The following is a 17,375-nucleotide window of genomic DNA, read 5'->3' on the forward strand; positions in this document are numbered from 1 at the left end:
AGCCAGGCTCAGGTGCACAAGCCGGAAGTGCGCTTCTTGCCTAGGTGAGTGACTAAACTTTCCGGGTCACGTGAGCAGGCGGGGCGGGTGGGATCCAGAGCGACGGGGTGAAGGACAGCGACTCGGGGTTCCAGCCGCGGACCCAGGATCGGGAACCTACGCGAAGTCCCCCTCAAACTCCTGGGCCAGGTAGCGAGGAAGGGCGCGCAGCCTGTCCTGTCCCCACCTCCTCCTTTCCTTTGCCTGGCCCAAGAACGCGGCTGGGGAGTTAATCTTTAATCTCTGACCCCTGGCGCGGAGGGCGGGGAGCTCACTTCAAGCTTGGGTTGCCAGTCGCTGGGGCCAGGGCTTGAGTCCAGCCCCCCCACCCCACGCTGCGGCCTCTCTCCTGTTCTGGTTCCCAGGTCTCGGGGTGCAGGTGTCCTCCTCGACCCCAAGATGCGGTAGGAATTAGCGCCCTGGGGAAGTCCTGTCTTTGGCGCCACCAACTCGTCGCCCAAGCTCATGGCGACCCCAGGCCTGGGACTGCTCTTGGCGTTCGGCCTGCCGATGCTCCCCGCCGGTTTGGGCCAAGCAAGTAGGTACCGTCCCGGGCGGAGCTGGGGTGGGAAGAGGGTTCCCGGGTGGAACTCGGAAGTGCCAGTCATTTGCGACCCAGAAAGAGTGAAAGGTCTGAGGGATGGGCTTGGAATGTGTTTGGGGAAGGAGTCGGTAAGGGTCGGGGCTGAACTACGAAGTTAGACTAGCCTACTTCCGAACTTTTTTCTTTTCTTCCTTCTTTTGCGTTGCTGGGCCTCGAACCCACGGTTTCTTGCATGTTAGGAAAGCGCTCTACCGTCAAGTAAACCCCGCACCCGCAGCCCAGAATTCCTGAGTCCTTAAGTCTTGTGGAATTTGGGAGCTAGGGGTTGTTGGGCAGAGCCGGGAGGTGGAGGAGGGGAGGGCCTGGGCACCTGAGTCTGCATAGTTGAGAGTCTTAAGCCGCCAGGGGACCTGGAGGAGGCCTGAAGGCCCAGCTGACAGGCCTGGCCCTTCCGTAGGTGTGGACCCAGCCAGACTTTCCCTCTGTCTCTCTCTCTCTCTGGTTCCAGTTTCGGGAGCCGGGGGGTGGGGGTGGGGGGCGAGTGAGTCACACACTCCAAGGAAAGGATGAGCCCCGCCCAGGTCCTTAAGGGCCCTGGGCCAGAGTGATGGTAGTGATGGTAGTGGGGACACTGTTCTGGAAGCCGGCTGGTCTAATAGTCAGGCTAACAATGGTGACCCTGGGTGGCCAGATTATCCCCTGCTGGGCTGAGGGGTGGCCAGAGGAACCAACACCTCACTGGAGGTGGAGGGGGTGGCCTGGCTGTACTGCAGCCTGTCTTGGAGTTTTACAAGGTCTGGCTGAGTGGTGTGGAAGTGATGCCTAGTGCAGACCCTGGCATAGACTCTTTTTTTTTCTCTCTCTCTCTCCTGTTTCACAGCACCGGACCCTTTCACAATGGACCTTTTCACAAATAACTCGACTCAAACCCCAGACTCTGGTTCCAATGGGGGCCTGGTGAGTTGGGAGGGGGGGGGCACAGACAGTCCCAGCAGGTGTGTGAGGAACCAGTCTACTGGGACAGGTAGGCAGGCCTTATTTCTGAGGCCAGGCAGATGATGCTAGGCACATGCTTGACAACCAGGTTACACCCCAGCCACAGCCCTGAATTTATTTATTTATTTATTTTTAACAATGGGTCTGGTGTAGCTCCAGCTGGCCTCAAACTTCCTTTGTAGACAGATGACCTTCTACCTTTATAGCTTCATTGCTGAGGGGACGTGTGTGTTGTCATGCTGGGTATATGGGGTGCTGGGAGTCAAATCCAGGGTCTTATGCCAGGCAAACCCTCTACCTACAAAGCTACAGCAATGGGACCATTTAGAGTGTCAGGCAGAGGGTAGCAAGACCTCTCTCTATATAAGGTTGGACAAGAATGTTGTGTCTTGCTGGGGGTGGTAGTCCATACACTAAGAGAGAGAGACACACACACACACACACACACACACACACACACACACACACAGAGAGAGAGAGAGAGAGAGAGAGACAGACAGACAGACAGACAGACAGACAGACACAGACAGAGGTGGTGTTCTGAATTCAAGGCCAGCCTGGTCTACATAGTGAGTCTCAGGCTATCCAGGACTACCATGAGATCCTACCTTCCAAAAAGTAAAATAAATAAACATACTATGTCTTGCCTGGTTCGCATGGTGATACACACTTGCCACCCTAGCACTCAGGAGTCTGAGGTAGGAGAATTGCCACAATTCAAGGCCAGCCTGGGGTATAGATGAGACCATATGACAATAAAAAGGCTGGGTGTGGTGGCACACACCTACCTTCTCACTCAGTACCAGCTTTGAGGAGGAGGAGGAGGAGGTGGCAGGAAGCTCGGAGTTATTCTTAGCTATATAGTAAGGCCAGCCTGGGTTGCATGAGACTCTGAACAAACAAACAAAGAACGCAAAAGGCATCCAGAAAGGAGTGGGGGCCTTTAAAGCACTCAGGAGGCAGAGGCAGAGGGATCTCTGTGAGTTCAAGGCCAGCCTGGCCTACAAAGAGAGGCCAGGATGGCCAGGGCTACACAGAGAAACCCTCTCTCGAAAAACCAACTAAAGAAAAAGACAGACAGAAAGGAAAACAGAAGTGAGAAGAGGCTTGTATATGGTTGGCGCTCCAACGTTCGTATGTAGCCCAGAGCCGGCAGGTGTGGGAGGAACAGGGGACTTTATTTCTCAGAACTCCAGAAAGCAGACAGAGTGACAGGACCCCTGGTGGGTGGCTTAGGTGGGCTGCGTAGGGCTCACATATAGTTGGTCACACCTGTCCGCCTTCCTCCTCTCTACAGTCTTCAGAGGCCACAGTGGCCATCATCGTGGTCTTTTCCATCTTGGGAGTCCTCCTCATAGCAGTGCTGCTGTTCCTGCTAATGCGGAAACTTCGAGAAAAGCGCCAGACAGAGGGCACCTACCGGCCCAGCAGTGAGGAGCAGGTGGGTGCCCGTGCTCCACCACCCCCCAATCTCAAGCTGCCCCCGGAGGAGCGGCTCATCTGAACGCTGGGGGTGTCGGCCACAGGCCGTCACCACCACCACCATCCATCCAGGACTGCCTCGGCACACCCTGGCACGCAGCAGCCACCTGGGAGACGCGCCAGCCTCTGACGGCTCAGGAGGACTTGGGGTGGGGAAGCCTGGGGCACCCGGCTGGTGGGCTAATGCAGCATGCTGCCTCTGCTTGGCTCTGCATGAAGCTGGGGGTGCTGGGGCCGGGGGCCCTCACCTCCTCACCATTTACCTCATACGATCTTGTCTTTGCTGTGTCTTCTTCCGTGACTGCAGGCCCAACAAACCTCCTGTCCTTTCTTTCAGTTTTCCCACGCAGCAGCTGAGGCCCGGGCCCCCCAGGACTCCAAGGAGCCAGTGCGGGGCTGCCTGCCCATCTAGCTCCTCCCCCCCTTCTTGTCACCCATAATTCCCTTATGCGCTGTGTGAGCTTGGGGGAAGGCAGCGCCCTCTCTGGGCAGTCAGACTCACTCAATGCTTAAGAATAGAAGGGAAGAAAGTTCTTCAAAGACTTTGACTTTGAGGCCAAGGGCGGATGGGGGCTGCTCACTTTTTATATATTTATGTGAAATTGAGAGTAAGGTACAATAAAGGTGTTTTTTTTTTAAGCTTGTGGGAATATTAGCTTAGATGGATTAGATTTGAACTGTAAGCTTTTGGGGGGTCTTAACAGGCTGGAAGTGGGGGGAAGGGCCTTCAGATGAACCTTAAAGATGCTTATCCCAAGAGATCGCTTGGGGTGATGGATGAAGGTACGTTTTTGAGCTAACAGAGGGCCCCAGGTAAATGTATCAAAGAGAAAAAAATCAGCTTTATTGAGAGCTCAGGAGCCCCCCCCTCCACACCCCTGATCTCAGTTTTCAAAACGCTTCTTTAGATCAGCAACTCGAGGTTGCCTGGCCTGGGGCGCTTGCCGGTTGCTTATCTGAGAGATGTTAGAAGTGAGGGCTCCCAGCTCCTTGAGGGGTTGGACGTGAGCCTGACCCAGCAGGGCCTGGGGAGGATGTTTTCTGGGGTCCTCTGGAGAATTGGAGTATGAGGGAGACTGACTGGATTGTAATGTCCAGACAGCATCAGAGTTGGGCTCTGTGGGGACAAGAAGGGGGCTTTCTGGAGGACTGGGCTGAGTGGGGACTGTGAGGAGCCTGGAGCAAGGGCTTTGTGGGGTTCCGGGATCCAGCTCTGTGAGAGGAGAGGATTTGGGGTCCTCTTGGCTGCTGGGGTCTGCTGAAGTGGTTGAAGATGCAGGCGGAGGCGGCAGCAAGATGTCTGAGGACGCCTGAGAGCAGTTCTTTGAGTAGCTTACTTCCTCTAAAGACGGGGTGTCCTGCAGAGATGGCAGGGACGGCTCTTCCTCATCTAGTTGCCATGGCAACCTTGCTGGGATGTCAGGCTGGGCAGAGCAAGATTGGGGGTTGTGGTTGGTGTCAGATGGGGAAGAAACTGACACGAGGGGAGGGGGCGGGGTCGGGGGTGAGGAGGGGGTTCTCACGAGGCTGAAACAGCTCTCCGAGGCTCCTTGCTGACAGCAGTCCAGACTCTGGCTGGCCCTCAGCCGCCCGCCACTCTTGGTCTCCACACTCAGACTGTCTAGTATCTCGCCCAGGAGATCCAGTTCTTCTCCCGACCCCAGAAAGCTGCCGTCTAAAGTTTCCTCTGCCCAGGGACTCTGAGCATCCTTCGGGCTCAAGGCGGGGCTCCTGCATTGAAGATGGCCATCCTGGGCTTTATCAGGACGCTCCAGAGTCTAGACGTCCCTCCTCATCACTTGTGACCCTTGTATCTCCAACTCTGACCCACTTCAATTCTTACCTCTCTCCCAGGGGTTCGGAAGGTGCCCCTTCCCGCTTGACTCTCCTGCTAGGGCGCAGGGGCCTGTTCTGGAAAAGATAAGGGAGAAAGGATGGGGAGGGGCCCCGGAAGCTGCAGAATCCAAGGCTAGGGCTTTCCAGCTTGAGTTGGAAGGACAGAGCTGGGCTTGTTGGTGCATGTCTGTCATCTCAGTATTCTGGAGCCTGAGGCAGGGGGATCGATCCAAGTTTGAATCGTGACTGAGTCCTACATATGAGATTCCTCTAAAAGCGAAACACGGGCTGGGCTGGATCTCTGAGTTCGAGGCCAGTGTGCTCTTAAAAACCCAAACCAAGAGAATATAACTCAGTTGGTATAGGTCTTACCTAGCAAGCACAGGGCCCCGAGTTCAGTCCCTAGCCCCATTTAACCTGGGTGTGGTGGATCAGGAGTTTCAAAGCCATCCTTGGCTGTATAGTGACCGAGCTACATTTCAGCCTCAACAAAGGGAGGTCGTTTGGTGAAGACGGGGGGTGAGTGGGGGATGATGGAGGGTGGGTACCCTCAGTGGTGTCTGTGTGGTGGGAGGCGGGCATCCTCACCTGCCCAAAGTGCTGGCTGATAGGAAGGCGCTGTTGCAGGCGTTCGGAGCGGCTGATGTGGCTTGGGGTTCTCAGGGAGCCCCCCCTCTGCAGGCCAGAGTCTCCATCCTGTGAAGGGAAGTACATGTGGGCTGGGGTACCATCCCCCCTCCTACTTCCTGTGAATGGGGGGAAGTCACCCTGAATCATCTTACCTTAATCATGAGCAGGTTCTGCACACCTTTCAAGCCACTCTTCGCCTAGGACAGTGACCCAACAACGGCATTAGATCTGAGGTGACAGGACACAGACCTGGGTTCCTAGGACAGCTGTTTCCTACCAACCACCCCATCTTTGTATCTTCCAAGCTATGCTTTATGTCTTTGGTGCACAATATTCCTGGAGGGAGTCGCCCTGCCATAAACCAAAGGTCCGCCCATCGTGGGCGGGGTTAAAGTCAAATGGACAGATCTGAAATGTAAAGGCTGCTCTGAAGGAAATTTCGAACTCCAGACCAAAATAATCAAGAATGGAAAAGCTAAGTAACGAAGAGCAGGCAGTGGAGCTTGGCTGTCGGAGTTGGTGAGCGTGTCTAAAAGTGTTTATGTGTTTTATTTGGGGGAGAGGGAACGTCAGTGTGGAAGGCAGAGTACAACGTGAGGAACTGGTTCTCTATCTGGGTTCTAGGGTCAACCTCAGGTTGTCAAATTTGATAGCAAGAAACATCTTGCCAGCCCTAATTAAAATGTATGTATGTATGTATGTATGTATGTATGTATGTATCTATCTATCTATCTATCTATCTATCTATCTATCTATTTATCTGTGACAGGGTTTTTCTGTGTCCCTGGCTATCTTGGAACTCACATTGTAGACCAGGCTGGCCTTGAACTTGGAGACCCACCTGCCTCTGCCTCCCAAGTACTGGGATTAAAGGCGTGCACCACCACTACCCAGCTCCCCTCCCCTCTCCTTGACCTTTTGATCCTTCTGTCTCTCTCCCTCCCTAATGCTGGGATGACAGGTGGGTACCACTATGCCTAGTTTATATGGTGCTAGTGATGAAACCCAGGGCTGTGTGTGTGCACCAGGCTATGGGAGAGCTGTGTCTCCGTACCACCCTATGGGAGAGCTGTGTCTCCAGACTCAGTTTGGTTTTTGAGAAGGTAGTCTCATGTGTCTTGGGCTTAGCCTCAAGCTCTCTTCTCATGTGGCCACGGCTGGTCGCCCAGTGAAAATGGGCAAAAAGTAGTTCTACCGATAATGTATGCGGTAGGCCATGAATGGTGGCCACACTTTTAGGCTCAGCACTTGGGAGGCAGAGCTAGAGGCCAGCCTGAGCTACCTGACGAGACCCTGCTTCAACCCCACCCCCCACCCTTGGCCTGTATGTGGTAGGACTGGAAAGAACTCATTAGCTAAGAGTGCTGCTTTTGCTGAGAACTCTGGTTCAAGTGCCAGCAGTCACATCAGGTGGATCATGGCTGCCAGAACCTCCAGTCACAGGAGGTCCAGTACCCTCTTCTGCCCTCCACAACATGGTACATATACAAGCAGGCCCGTAGGCACACACACACCCATACAACACACACACACTAGACAGAAAAAGAGAAGGCAAAGAACAAGGAAGCATAGGCTGGGTGTGGTGGCGCACACCTTTGATCCCAGCACTCAGGAGGCAGAGGCAGGTGGATTGCTGTGAGTTCGAGGCCAGCCTGGGCTACACAGAGAAACCCTATCTTGAAAAAAGAAAGGAAGAAAAAAAAGCCTAAAAAAAAACAGATCAAAAAGTCCCATCCTCTGTGAATACTCAAGACTGTCTTCTGGGCTGGAGGGAAGGGCCAGTCAGTTAAAGCCTTTCCTCCCACAGAGAAAGCTGGGTGAAGCCAGGCGTGGTGGTGCACATCTTTAATCCCAGCACTCGGGAGGCAGAGGCAAGAGGATCGCTGTGAGTTCGAGGCCAGCCTGGTCTACAAAGTGAGTCTAGGACAGCCAAGGCTACACAGAGAAACCCTGTCTCGAAAAACAAAACCAAACCAAAACAAAACAAAACAAAAAGAAGGCTGGGTGTGGTGGTGTGCGCCTGGGATGCTACAGCTGGAAGGCAGAGGGAAGCCCCCCCCAGAGCACTGGCCACCCAGGCTGGCCTAGTTAGTGAGCTCCAGCTTCAATGGGTGATCCTGCCTCAGGAAACAAAGTAAGGGCTGTGCAAGCCTCAGCTGGTGAAGGTGACTGTGATTTCCATAAGCCTGACAACTGGAGCCCAGTCCCCACATTTGGGACCAGGGGATTGGAAGCCCACAACCAACTTCTTTGTTGTTGTTTTTCGAGATGGGGGTTTTCTCTGTATAGTCCTGGCTGTCCTGGAACTTGCTCTTTAGACCAGGTTGGCCTCAAACTCACAAGTGCCTGACTCCACCTCCTGAGTGCTGGGACTAAAGGCGTGCAGCCCAGCCCAGCTAACACAATCAACTCATACAAGCTGTCCTCTGACCTCCACACATGCACCATGGCACAAACACATCCCTAAAATAAATGTAATGCCCCTCCCAGGAAAAACAAAACAAAACCCTCCAAAGTTGCTGGGTGTGGTAGGGCACACCAATTCCACGATTCAGGAGCCAATTCAGCTGTATTTATGAGTTCAAAACCAGCCACATAGTCAGACCCTCTCTCAAAAGCAAACCCCAACGTGGCTCTGTCTGGCTTCTACATGCACAGGCACACACACGCATAGAACACAGAGATTCCCTCTGTCCCCTCCCCTTGGTCACCGCAGCCGCCGTGTGTCTCACCGATAGGTACATGTTCCTGACAGCTGGTCGGGTTTTAGCCTTCACTGAATGCAGGAGGGCATCAGTGCCTTTCTGTAGGGGGTTGGGTGAGAAAAGACCAAAGGGGAGAAACTCGGCCTTCCCCCCTCCCCCCTCCCCGAGGCCACCAGGGCAGGATCCAACACTCCGTTTCCCAGCTTAGTTTGTCTTCTGTTAGGCAGCCCCCTCCTTATCTGTGCCTCCACCAGTTTTAACCAAGCCCCTTCCTGGCGTCTGTGATGAGAGATGAGGGGACAAAATTGGTTATAAACAGGAACAAGGATTGCTTTCTATTACCTTAAGACTATCTGCCCAGAGCTGGTAGGATCGAAGGGCGCCTGGGAGGAAGGGAGAGAGAGAGAGAGAGAGCTGTGATTGCTAAAGGCAGACCTAAACTTGGGGAGCTGATGGGGTGAGAGGCCCCTCCCCCCTCACGGGGCTCACCTGAAGAAGCCCCACAGCAGGCAATGACCTCTTGCTCAAATTGGTCTGAGAAGCCTTCTCCAGCGTTGAGTTTCTCCAATCGGGTTTCGATGAACTTGAGGTAGGGACAGAGGGTCGGACACAACTACTTGCTGTTCTCTGAAGACTTAGAAGGCAGCCCTGCCAGGGCCCTCTCAAGGCCCGGGGCATCGGAAAACCATTCTACAAACTTGGCATCCAAGTTGGCCCCGCCCCCAGGGGCCCGCAGCCCATCCTTATGTCTCACCTTAGGCCCCGCCCCCCAGGGACTAGCATCTCACCCCTAATTCCTCATTTTAAGCCCCTCCTCCGGCCCCGCCACCAGGGACTAGAATCTCACCCCTTAGTCCTCATTTTAAGCCCCTCCTCCAGCCCCGCCCCCAGCGCTCTCACCTGCTTGAACAGCTGCAGGTGCACGGCTCTTTTGTGGAAGGCCTGCAGGGGCGCCCCGACCTTCTGAGCCAAGAAGGCTTCCTCACTGAATGTCACCGGCTGACCCTGGAAGAAGGATTCCTTCCAGAGCTCCTTGCTGCTCTCCTGACGCCCACCATCTTTCTTCCTACTTCATAGCTACCTAGCAAACACTGACTGGGCGCCTACTGTGTCCCAAACAAACAAACAAACCCGCAAGGTTCAGGAGTTCGAATTCATCCTGGCCTATATTAAGTTTGAAGCTAGCCTAGGCTACCAGAGACCCTAAACCACTAGGCATTCTTGCTGTTGTAACTTATCTCTTGAGAGGCTTGTCCCATCCCCACCTGCTCACCGGAGTGCAGACAAGCGCTTCGCGGTACCCTCCAAAGAGCAGGGCCTGGGCTTTGAGGAAGAGACGGGACACCCCTTCCCCGGGGCTCAGAGCAACTTTTCTTAGCCGAAACCTCAGCAGGGATACCTGACAACACAGGAGAGGCCCTGAGTGGAGGCTCCATCTTGAGGAATAGGGGTGGGAGGCTGTGGCACTGACCACATCAGGAGGCAGCGCTTGCACATCGTCAAAGGGCGTCTCCAGAGTATTAGAATCGGCGTTCAGCACCACAACATCTTCCAGTGCTTTCTCCCGAACTCTCTGCAGGAGGCAAATGCGGTCACCTTTCAGAGGCCGGGGTAGTGGAGGGGCTCTGAGGAACTGGAGGAAGGGGGAATTCCTCCTCAGTGCCAGCCTCGGGGTGTTTCAGCATTTACCTCAGAGAGACTGGCGTGGACTCCAATGAGGTAGGGCATGGGAGCACTGTGGAGAGGCAGATGTATGCATGCCTTAAACTCCCCGCCCCCCCCCCCCCAAGCCTTTCGCCTATGCCTGCCTTATGTCATCCTGGCTAGCCAGGAACTCTTTATTTAATTTAATTTATTTGTTTTTTGTTTGTTTGTTTTTTTGTTTTTTTTGGGGGGGGGGACAGGGCCTCTCTGTGTAGCCCTGGCTGTCCTGGACTGTTTGTAGACCAGGCTGGCCTCGAACACAGCGAATCTGCCTCCTTCTGCCTCCCGAGTGCTGGGATTAAAAGCATGTGCCACCATGCCCAGGTGAACTCTTTATAATTTAACTTTTTGTGATAGGGTTTCACTGTAGACCAGGGTGGCCTGGAACACAAAGAGATCTTCACAGATGCTAAGGTTAAAGGCTAGCAACACTCTAGGCTTTTCCCTCTGCCTACTCTTCCTCATCCCTTTCCCTCCCTCCCCCCCCCCCCCCCCCGCCCCGCGCCTTTTTTTCCTCACCAGCAGTAATCCAGTAGGTGTGGGGGCAGTGTGGGGATCAAAACGTGCTCCCAGCGCATGGGATAGAGCAGAGCACAGGACGCATGAACGCAGGCTGTCAGCTGGGGGTGAGAAGGAAGGAGGAGGTGGAGTCAGGCCTAAGAGTCCCTACTTCAGGGTCCTGGATCGTTGAGGTGGAGGCTTAGATCCCCCTGATCTGCCCTGTGTCCTCCATCCATGACTGGGGAACTGGGTGGAACTCAGGTCCCCCCTAGGAAGAGAGTGGAAAAACAGGATTTTCGCCAGTTACAGCTCCATGCGCTAAGATTTAAAAAGTAACTCTGAGCCAGATGTGATGGCGCACATCTGTAATCCCAGCACTCGGGAGGCAGAGGGCAGGCGGATCGCTGTGGGTTCAAGGCCAGCCTGGTCTACAGAGTGAGATCCAGGACAGTCAAGGCTACACAGAGAAAGCCTGTCTTGAAAAGAAAAGAAAAACAAAAAAAAAGCCAAATGCACAGAAACACACTTGAGGGGCAGGAGAGGTGGCCCAGCAGTTAGGGCACTGGCTGCTCTTGCACAGACTCCAGGTTCAGTTCCCCATAACCACATGGTGGCTCACAACTGCCTCTAACCCCATCTCCAGGGAATTTTCTCTTAGGGCACCCACATCCAGTCATACACATTTAAAAAAACCCTCTTTATACTGTAAAACATAAGAGTGGCACTGGAAATCAAAAACAAAATTACACTTATTTATTTTTGAGTGAGTCTGCCTGTGTGTGCTCATTTGTGGAGATCTGGAGGCCAGCTTTGGAGGAGTTGGGTCTGTCTCTCCACCAGGTATGCCCTGGGTATTAAACTCAGCTCCTCAAACTTTGGCTGTAGGCACCTTTGCTCGCTGAGCCATCTCACTGGCCCTAGAATGAATACACACACACACACACACACACACACACACACACACACACACACATATATATATTTAAATTTTTATTTGTTTGTCTATTTAATTGGTGGGTCTCGTGTATCAGGCTGGCCTCAAACTAGCTCTCTCAGAGTGGCCTCCCTAAACTTCTGATCCTCCTGCCTCAGACTCCGAGTGCTGGGATTCCAGGTGTAAACCACCATGCCTGTCAGGCCTGGCTGACGCCAGGTTAGGACGGGAACCCTCATGTTTTGCTAGGTGGGCGCTCCACCCACTGAGGTAAGGCTCCGGCTGGGAAGTTTAACCTCAGCTTCCAGAGGGGCGGAGCTAGGCCGGGAGTTGGAGCCACTGTGCAGCCTCCTCAGATCATCTCCTCTGGGGAGGGGCTGAACGAAAGGGGTTTAGGAATCCGCCCTAGTGTCCCTTCCCCAGGGGAGGGGGTCCCGCCTCACAGTGCTGAGCTTGCTCGCTGTGAGCAAGACCCTCCTCTCAGCCAGCAGCGCCGCGAAGAGCCCCACGATGTTCTCATCCGTCACTGCAACCACCAGCTCAGTAAGATTCCTCTGAGGAGCGGAGAGGCACAGTGGCTGGGCGTGGGGCAAATAGCCAAGACTGGCCGTCCCACCTTTTGCAGTTCACGCTGCATCCTCCTTTACTCACGTTTTCAGGAATAGATGGCAGGCCAGCAGAATCCGGGGCCACAAAACAAGAGAGCTAGTGGGGGATTATCAGAGAGAAGGAAGATTCAGTCAGTCTGCGCTGACTATGGCGGGGGCTGAGGGTAGGCGGGGAATGGGAGCTTTACTCACCAGCTTGTTATTCCGCAGGGCGGGTGGTAAGATGCCACACTCGCTCCAGATGGCGGTGCTGCTATCCTGGAGAACAGGAGTTAAGTGTATGGTGCCCCTGCCTGGTTCGCAATCCTCCTTAGCGAACAAGAAACCAGCCCCCAAAGACCTGGGAGCTACTCACCGTTTTTGGTCCTTCTGAAAGGGGACCAGGAAGGGGGTGCTGCTGCAAGTTCTGTAGGAGTTCTTCAGCCTCTGAGACCTGAGGGGTGCAGAAGGGGTTAGTAGCAGAGGATCGATTTGGGATTCTGAGCGTTTCCGTTCAGACTGGGGTGGGGTGGGGGGTCCTGAGAACAGCCTCAGCCCAGGTGAAGCCTCACGCATCAGACAGGGAATGGAGAGAGCGGGGGGGGGGGGGGGGGGGCTGCTCTCACTTGGTTCTGGGCTAGGAGGTCCCCCACAGTATTGAGAATCTTGTAGAACACTTCAAACCAGGGAAGGTGGCTGGAGAGAGAGAGAGAGAAAGCCAGGAAGGTCAGGGTTTAGAAAGTGCCTCTGAGGGATCTGATACTTTTACAAAGTTGCTTGAGAATTTCATACGTGCATACTATCTGGCTTTTTCTTTTCTTTCTTTCTTTCTTTCTTTCTTTCTTTCTTTCTTTTCCTGTCTAGCTTCGTTTGTTGGCTTGGTTTGGTTTTTCAAGACAGGGTTTCTCTGTGTAGCTCTGGCTGTCCTGGAACTTGCACTGTAGATCAGGCTGGCCTTGAACTCACAGAGATCCACCTGCCTCTGTCTCCCAAATGGTGAGATAAAAGGCGTGCGCCACCTCTGCTCCACTGATACTGTGTGTTTTTTATGCGTGCATGCCATGTATTTTGATCAGTACCGTACCCACCTCTTCAACCCACTCCCCACTACTTTCCCTTCTTAATTTTATGCGATTTTTTTTTTTTTAAAAGCAGGGTTTCTCTGTGTAATAGCTCTGGCTGTCCTGGAACTTGCTCTGTAGACCAGGCTTACCTCGAACTCACAGAGATCCACCTACCTCTGCCTCCCAAGTGCTGGGATTAAAGGCGTGCACCACCACTGCCCAGCCCTTATGCCATTTTTTTTTAAAAACCTACTGAATTAGCCAGGTATAATGGCACATACTTTTAATCCCCAGCTGTCAGAAGGCAGACGCAGGAAGATCTCGGGGAGTTTGAGGCCAGCCTCTTCTACATAATGAGTTCCAGGCCAGTAAGGGATACATAGCGATATCCTTTCTCAAACTCTTAGCTCGTGCCTGCCCCCACCACCAAAAAGAAAACCAACCAACCAAAAACAAAACAATACAAAACAAAAGAAAAAACCCAACCCACTGCATCCACTCAGTGCTATCTCTAAGTGTGTGGTTGTAGGGCCATCCACAAGCGCCCGACAAGCCTCTCCTCAGAGAGCAGCCATCAGTTGCTAACAGCTAAATTAGGGGCGGGGCTTCATAAGCCCCTCCCCAGCAAGATTTCATCTGGCTGCTGCGGTATCATTGTCTCCTCCTCCTCCTCCTCCTCCTCCTCCTCCTCCTCCTCCTCCTCCCCCTCCTCCTCCTCCTCCTCCTCCCCCTCCCCCTCCTCCTCCTCCTTCTTGTGTCTGTGTGTCTGTCTGTGTGTTCAAGAGCATCAGTCCCGTCATGTCCCATTTCAGGCTGAGCACTTTACGGGCCTCTTACTCTTGCCCTTGGACCAGATGTGCGTCTCGTCTCTGTATTCATTGTTGTGAGGCCTAGTGTTTGGTCCCACCTGTCTGTACTTGGCTTCATGTGCTCATGTCACCCACCTTAGGATACAGAGGCAGCTCCACGCACCGGCTCTCAGACGGCAGAAGCCGAATCTACGGTTGCCTGCTAGGTCAGTGAGGGCGAAGGTGAAATGCTGGACGGCAGGGCTGGGCGGCTCCCTGGAGGGGGGAAAGGCTCTGGTGCACACTGGCATCTATTTTCTGACTTCCGTACTCCCCACTCCTCCTATTACACCCCCAAGATGGCCTGTGTATGCACGATATATATATATATATATATATATATATATATATATATATATATATATATATATAATTTTGTGTGTGTGTGTGTGTGTGTGTGTGTGTGTGTGTGTGTGTGTGGCTTGGTGTAGGGGCTTGGGGGTTCCTGGGAGTCAGGAACTCTTAAGTCCCGGAGGCTGATTTCATAGTACCACCACTAAGGTGCATTCCCTATAAGACTGATGACCCAAGTTCTATTCCCCAGACCCGTCTTTGAAAAGAAAGAAAATCTGGAGGCCCGGGGAGGTGGCTCATCAGGAAAAGGTGCTTGTCATTGCAAGCTTGGCTGTATGAGTTCAGTCTCTGGAGACGCACATGGTGGAAGGAAAGAACCAAGTCTGTGAAATTACCCTTTGACTGTGGACCTGGGTCCTGTGCCACAGGCACACCCCCCCCCCCCCATAATCAATACAATTAAATAAACTAATTAAATTAAACCTGGTCCCAGAGTCAGGGAGGTGAAATCAAGAAGTCCCCAGAGCTCAATGACCAGTAAAGCCTCCTTGGAGACTTCCAAGCCAGTAAGAGACCCTGTCTCAAAAAACAAGGTGAGTGTGTAGGGACTGGAGAGATGGCTCAGTGGTTACAGCGCTAGCTGCTCCCCATGGAGTTTAGTTCTCAGCATCCACATGGTGGCTCACAACATCTGCAACTGCAGTTCCAGGGGATCTGATGCCCTCTTTTGATTCCCCTCACCCCAAGGCACCAGGTATACATGTAGCGCACAGACACACATGCAGGCAAAACACCCATGCAAGGGAAAGAAACGTAAAATACAAAACAAAACTAAACCAGTATAGGGCTGGCAAGATGGCCCACATTAAAAAAAAAAAGAAAAAAAAAAAAAAAAAAAAGAAAGGATGGCTTCTGGAAAATGGCGCTTGAGGTCTGCCTCTCATGCGGAGTCTGCTCTGAGGGGACTATCTAACTTCCCATGTCCTTCAGTTCATTAGCTGTCAGGGTGCTGCTTGCAGTCCCCAAGGGCTCTGAGTCCCCATCAATCTGTCCCTTCCATACCTTTCTACATCAAAAGGGAAACAGAACTTGGGCACCATCTGCATAGCTTCCTGGAGAGGAGAAAAAGCATTAGCACATCACTCATACTGCCCCCTCCCCGAGCCCCCCACCTCAATTCACGGTTCAAGGCGCCCCACGCCAAACCTCAGTTCACGGTTCAAGGCCCACACAGCCCCCTCCCTCTGCCGACTGGTCCTGGATGCCTTCTGAATACCTGTTCCCGGAAGTCTGGGGGGAACTGCCGCAGGATGGGGGGATCTGCAGGGAGAGCCTACTGCTGAGCTCATGGCTTCCCCTGCACCCCCTCCCCCACCTTTCCAGCCCCAGCTCTCCCAACTTACCCTCCTCCAGGGAGTGGGGACGGCCAGCTTCAAAGAACCAGTCAAACACAGCAGGGGGATGCCTTCTGTGGACCATGAGGGGCTTTAGCAGGTGTGTGTGTGTGTGTGTGTGTGTGTGTGTGTGTGTGTGTGTGTGTGTGAATGTGTATGTGTGAGTGTGTGTGAATGTATTTGTGAGTGTGAGTGTGTGAATGTGTGTATTCTGAGTCTTGCCTCTGTGTTTCTGTGTGGTCCCTATTCTGTACCTGTGTGGAACTAGGTGTGCGTTGGTGTGAGCACCCTGAGGGATGGAGCCATGTGTGAATGCTGCTGAAAGAAGGGGGGGGGGGGGAGTGGCCAGAGAAAAGAAGGAAAAAGAGAGAGGAAACCAGGCAAAGGCGGGCTGAACTCTGTGAGTCTACATAGGAGTTCCAGGTCAATCAGGGCTACATACTGCGACCCTGTTTCCAGAGAGAGAGAGAGAGAGAGAGAGAGAGAGAGAGAGAGAGAGAGAAATCAGGGAGAGAGAAAGGAGGAGGAGAGACAGGCGGTGGGGGGGGGGTTAGGGCAAGAGGAGACAGATGGGGGAGGGACCACCCCTGCCTGCCTGTGATGGTGTGTCTGTGTGTAAAAAGCACTTGTGTAAAAATAGCATACTTGTGATTCTGTCTGGTACCTGTCCCTTAAATCTGTGGGGTAGAACTGCAGTGTCTCAGGTGTGCACCCTCTGAGTCCTGTCTCTTCTCTCCCTGTGCCTTTGAGCATCTTCAAGGCTTGTGCTTGTGTCTCCACGGGAGATTTTGTGGGGCCCACGCTCCTCAGCAGAGAAAGAAGAGCAAGGCTGCCCTGGCTCTGAACGGCAAGCCTACAGCCTACCCTTCCCTGCTGCCTGCCGCATCTCAGAGAAGATGCTAGGGCCTTAGCTTTCAGAAACCAAGGGAGGTGGCTGACGTGCGGACATCCTGTCCTGTTACACACCACCCTGGCATGGGCACCCTCAGCATCTCATTGCTGTGTGGCTACAAGGCACCCCTAAGTCCCCAGCTAAGGCTGACACACAGTCTCCCCCCATACCTTCTCCCACCTCTCTACTCACCACCCTGCTGCTGGAAAGCACCGTCCTGTATAACACCTCCCTTATTGGGGCAGCACACTCCTCAGGCCTCTGTTTTCCTTACACAGCTCCAGAGCCAGCAGCCTTGAAGAGGGCCCATGCATGGCCCTAGCAGGTCCCTGAGAGTCTACCCTGGTGAGTGGATGGCTGTGCTTCCTGGGCCCTCCCCTGCTGAAGCCCCGGCTACCATGATTTTTTTTGGGGGGGGGTTGCCTGGCAAGCTTGCTGCACAAGATGGGGATGGGGGGGAAGACAGCTCTTACTTCTCTGTGGATCCCATGGTCTCCGCAGGGCTGGCCCAGTTGGGCCCTTTCCCCCCAGGGCTCCTGGGGTTGGGGGAGCCTGTGCTTGCTTGGGGCTGGGCCCTTGATCTGCTCAGCTTCCTGTGTGGCTGAGAGAGGAAGTTTAACAGGGTGACGTTTCCCAGAGGCCCCTGCCCCCACCCACTGTGAGTAACTCAGGCGTCCTCTGTTCATGGCCTAGGTAGGGTAAGAAGCAGGGGCAGGCGGCTGGGAGGCCTGGTTGTCTCCCTTTACGGTCCACACGGTCACACCCAGCTCGGTCCTTCCTGAGTCTTCTGAGTATGGAAAGTCTGTGAAGACCACACAGATCATTTCCCTTTGTTGTTCCTCTGCTTCATTTAAAGGGGTGGTGGGGGGACAGCCACACTGAAGGGCAAAAGAGGGTGACAAAAGGGGACTACTGGAGTCATGCA

General features: G+C 53.7%; 2 protein-coding genes across 3 annotated transcripts; one reads left to right on the forward strand and one right to left on the reverse strand.

Annotated features, from left to right (window-relative positions):
* Positions 1 to 49: 49 nt before the first annotated feature.
* CRB3 (crumbs cell polarity complex component 3) lies at positions 50 to 3,698 on the forward strand. Of its 2 annotated transcripts, none has more exons than XM_084795956.1 (5): positions 50 to 189; positions 405 to 577; positions 1,464 to 1,540; positions 2,877 to 3,020; positions 3,399 to 3,698. In XM_084795956.1, the coding sequence occupies exons 2-5, from the start codon at positions 505 to 507 to the stop codon at positions 3,471 to 3,473; spliced, it is 369 nt and encodes a 122-aa protein (XP_084652082.1). In that variant the 5' UTR covers positions 50 to 189; positions 405 to 504; the 3' UTR covers positions 3,474 to 3,698. The 2 variants fall into 2 exon arrangements, with proteins under 2 accessions (XP_084652082.1, XP_084652083.1); XM_084795957.1 differs by having other exon boundaries at positions 419 to 577.
* On the reverse strand, positions 3,629 to 17,083 carry DENND1C (DENN domain containing 1C). The gene is made up of 23 exons (XM_084795949.1): positions 16,924 to 17,083; positions 15,568 to 15,632; positions 15,441 to 15,484; positions 15,227 to 15,276; positions 13,967 to 14,086; positions 12,585 to 12,654; positions 12,335 to 12,412; positions 12,172 to 12,237; positions 12,023 to 12,076; positions 11,815 to 11,925; positions 10,456 to 10,556; positions 9,922 to 9,967; positions 9,704 to 9,805; positions 9,506 to 9,631; positions 9,133 to 9,237; positions 8,722 to 8,815; positions 8,575 to 8,615; positions 8,260 to 8,331; positions 5,680 to 5,724; positions 5,486 to 5,593; positions 4,905 to 4,972; positions 4,585 to 4,792; positions 3,629 to 4,485 (listed from the first exon to the last, which is right to left on the reverse strand). The coding sequence occupies exons 1-23, from the start codon at positions 16,938 to 16,940 to the stop codon at positions 3,946 to 3,948; spliced, it is 2,331 nt and encodes a 776-aa protein (XP_084652075.1). The 5' UTR covers positions 16,941 to 17,083; the 3' UTR covers positions 3,629 to 3,945.
* Positions 17,084 to 17,375: the final 292 nt, after the last annotated feature.

Source organism: Acomys minous (assembly GCF_964271855.1).
Source record: "Acomys minous genome assembly, chromosome: 9".
Taxonomy (NCBI): Eukaryota; Metazoa; Chordata; class Mammalia; order Rodentia; family Muridae; genus Acomys; species Acomys minous.

Bases quoted from the DNA above. Each gene is read 5' to 3' on its own strand.
- CRB3 (XM_084795956.1), top strand. From the start codon at position 505: ATGGCGACCCCAGGCCTGGGACTGCTCTTGGCGTTCGGCCTGCCGATG. The intron at 1,541-2,876 runs GTGAGTTGGGAG...TCCTCTCTACAG, and splicing joins CTGGTTCCAATGGGGGCCTG to TCTTCAGAGGCCACAGTGGC. The intron at 3,021-3,398 runs GTGGGTGCCCGT...CCTTTCTTTCAG, and splicing joins GGCCCAGCAGTGAGGAGCAG to TTTTCCCACGCAGCAGCTGA.
- DENND1C (XM_084795949.1), bottom strand. The intron at 9,968-10,455 runs GTGAGGAAAAAA...GCCTCTCCACAG, and splicing joins CACCTACTGGATTACTGCTG to TGCTCCCATGCCCTACCTCA. The intron at 8,616-8,721 runs GTGAGCCCCGTG...CCTTCCTCCCAG, and splicing joins CTGCTGTGGGGCTTCTTCAG to GCGCCCTTCGATCCTACCAG.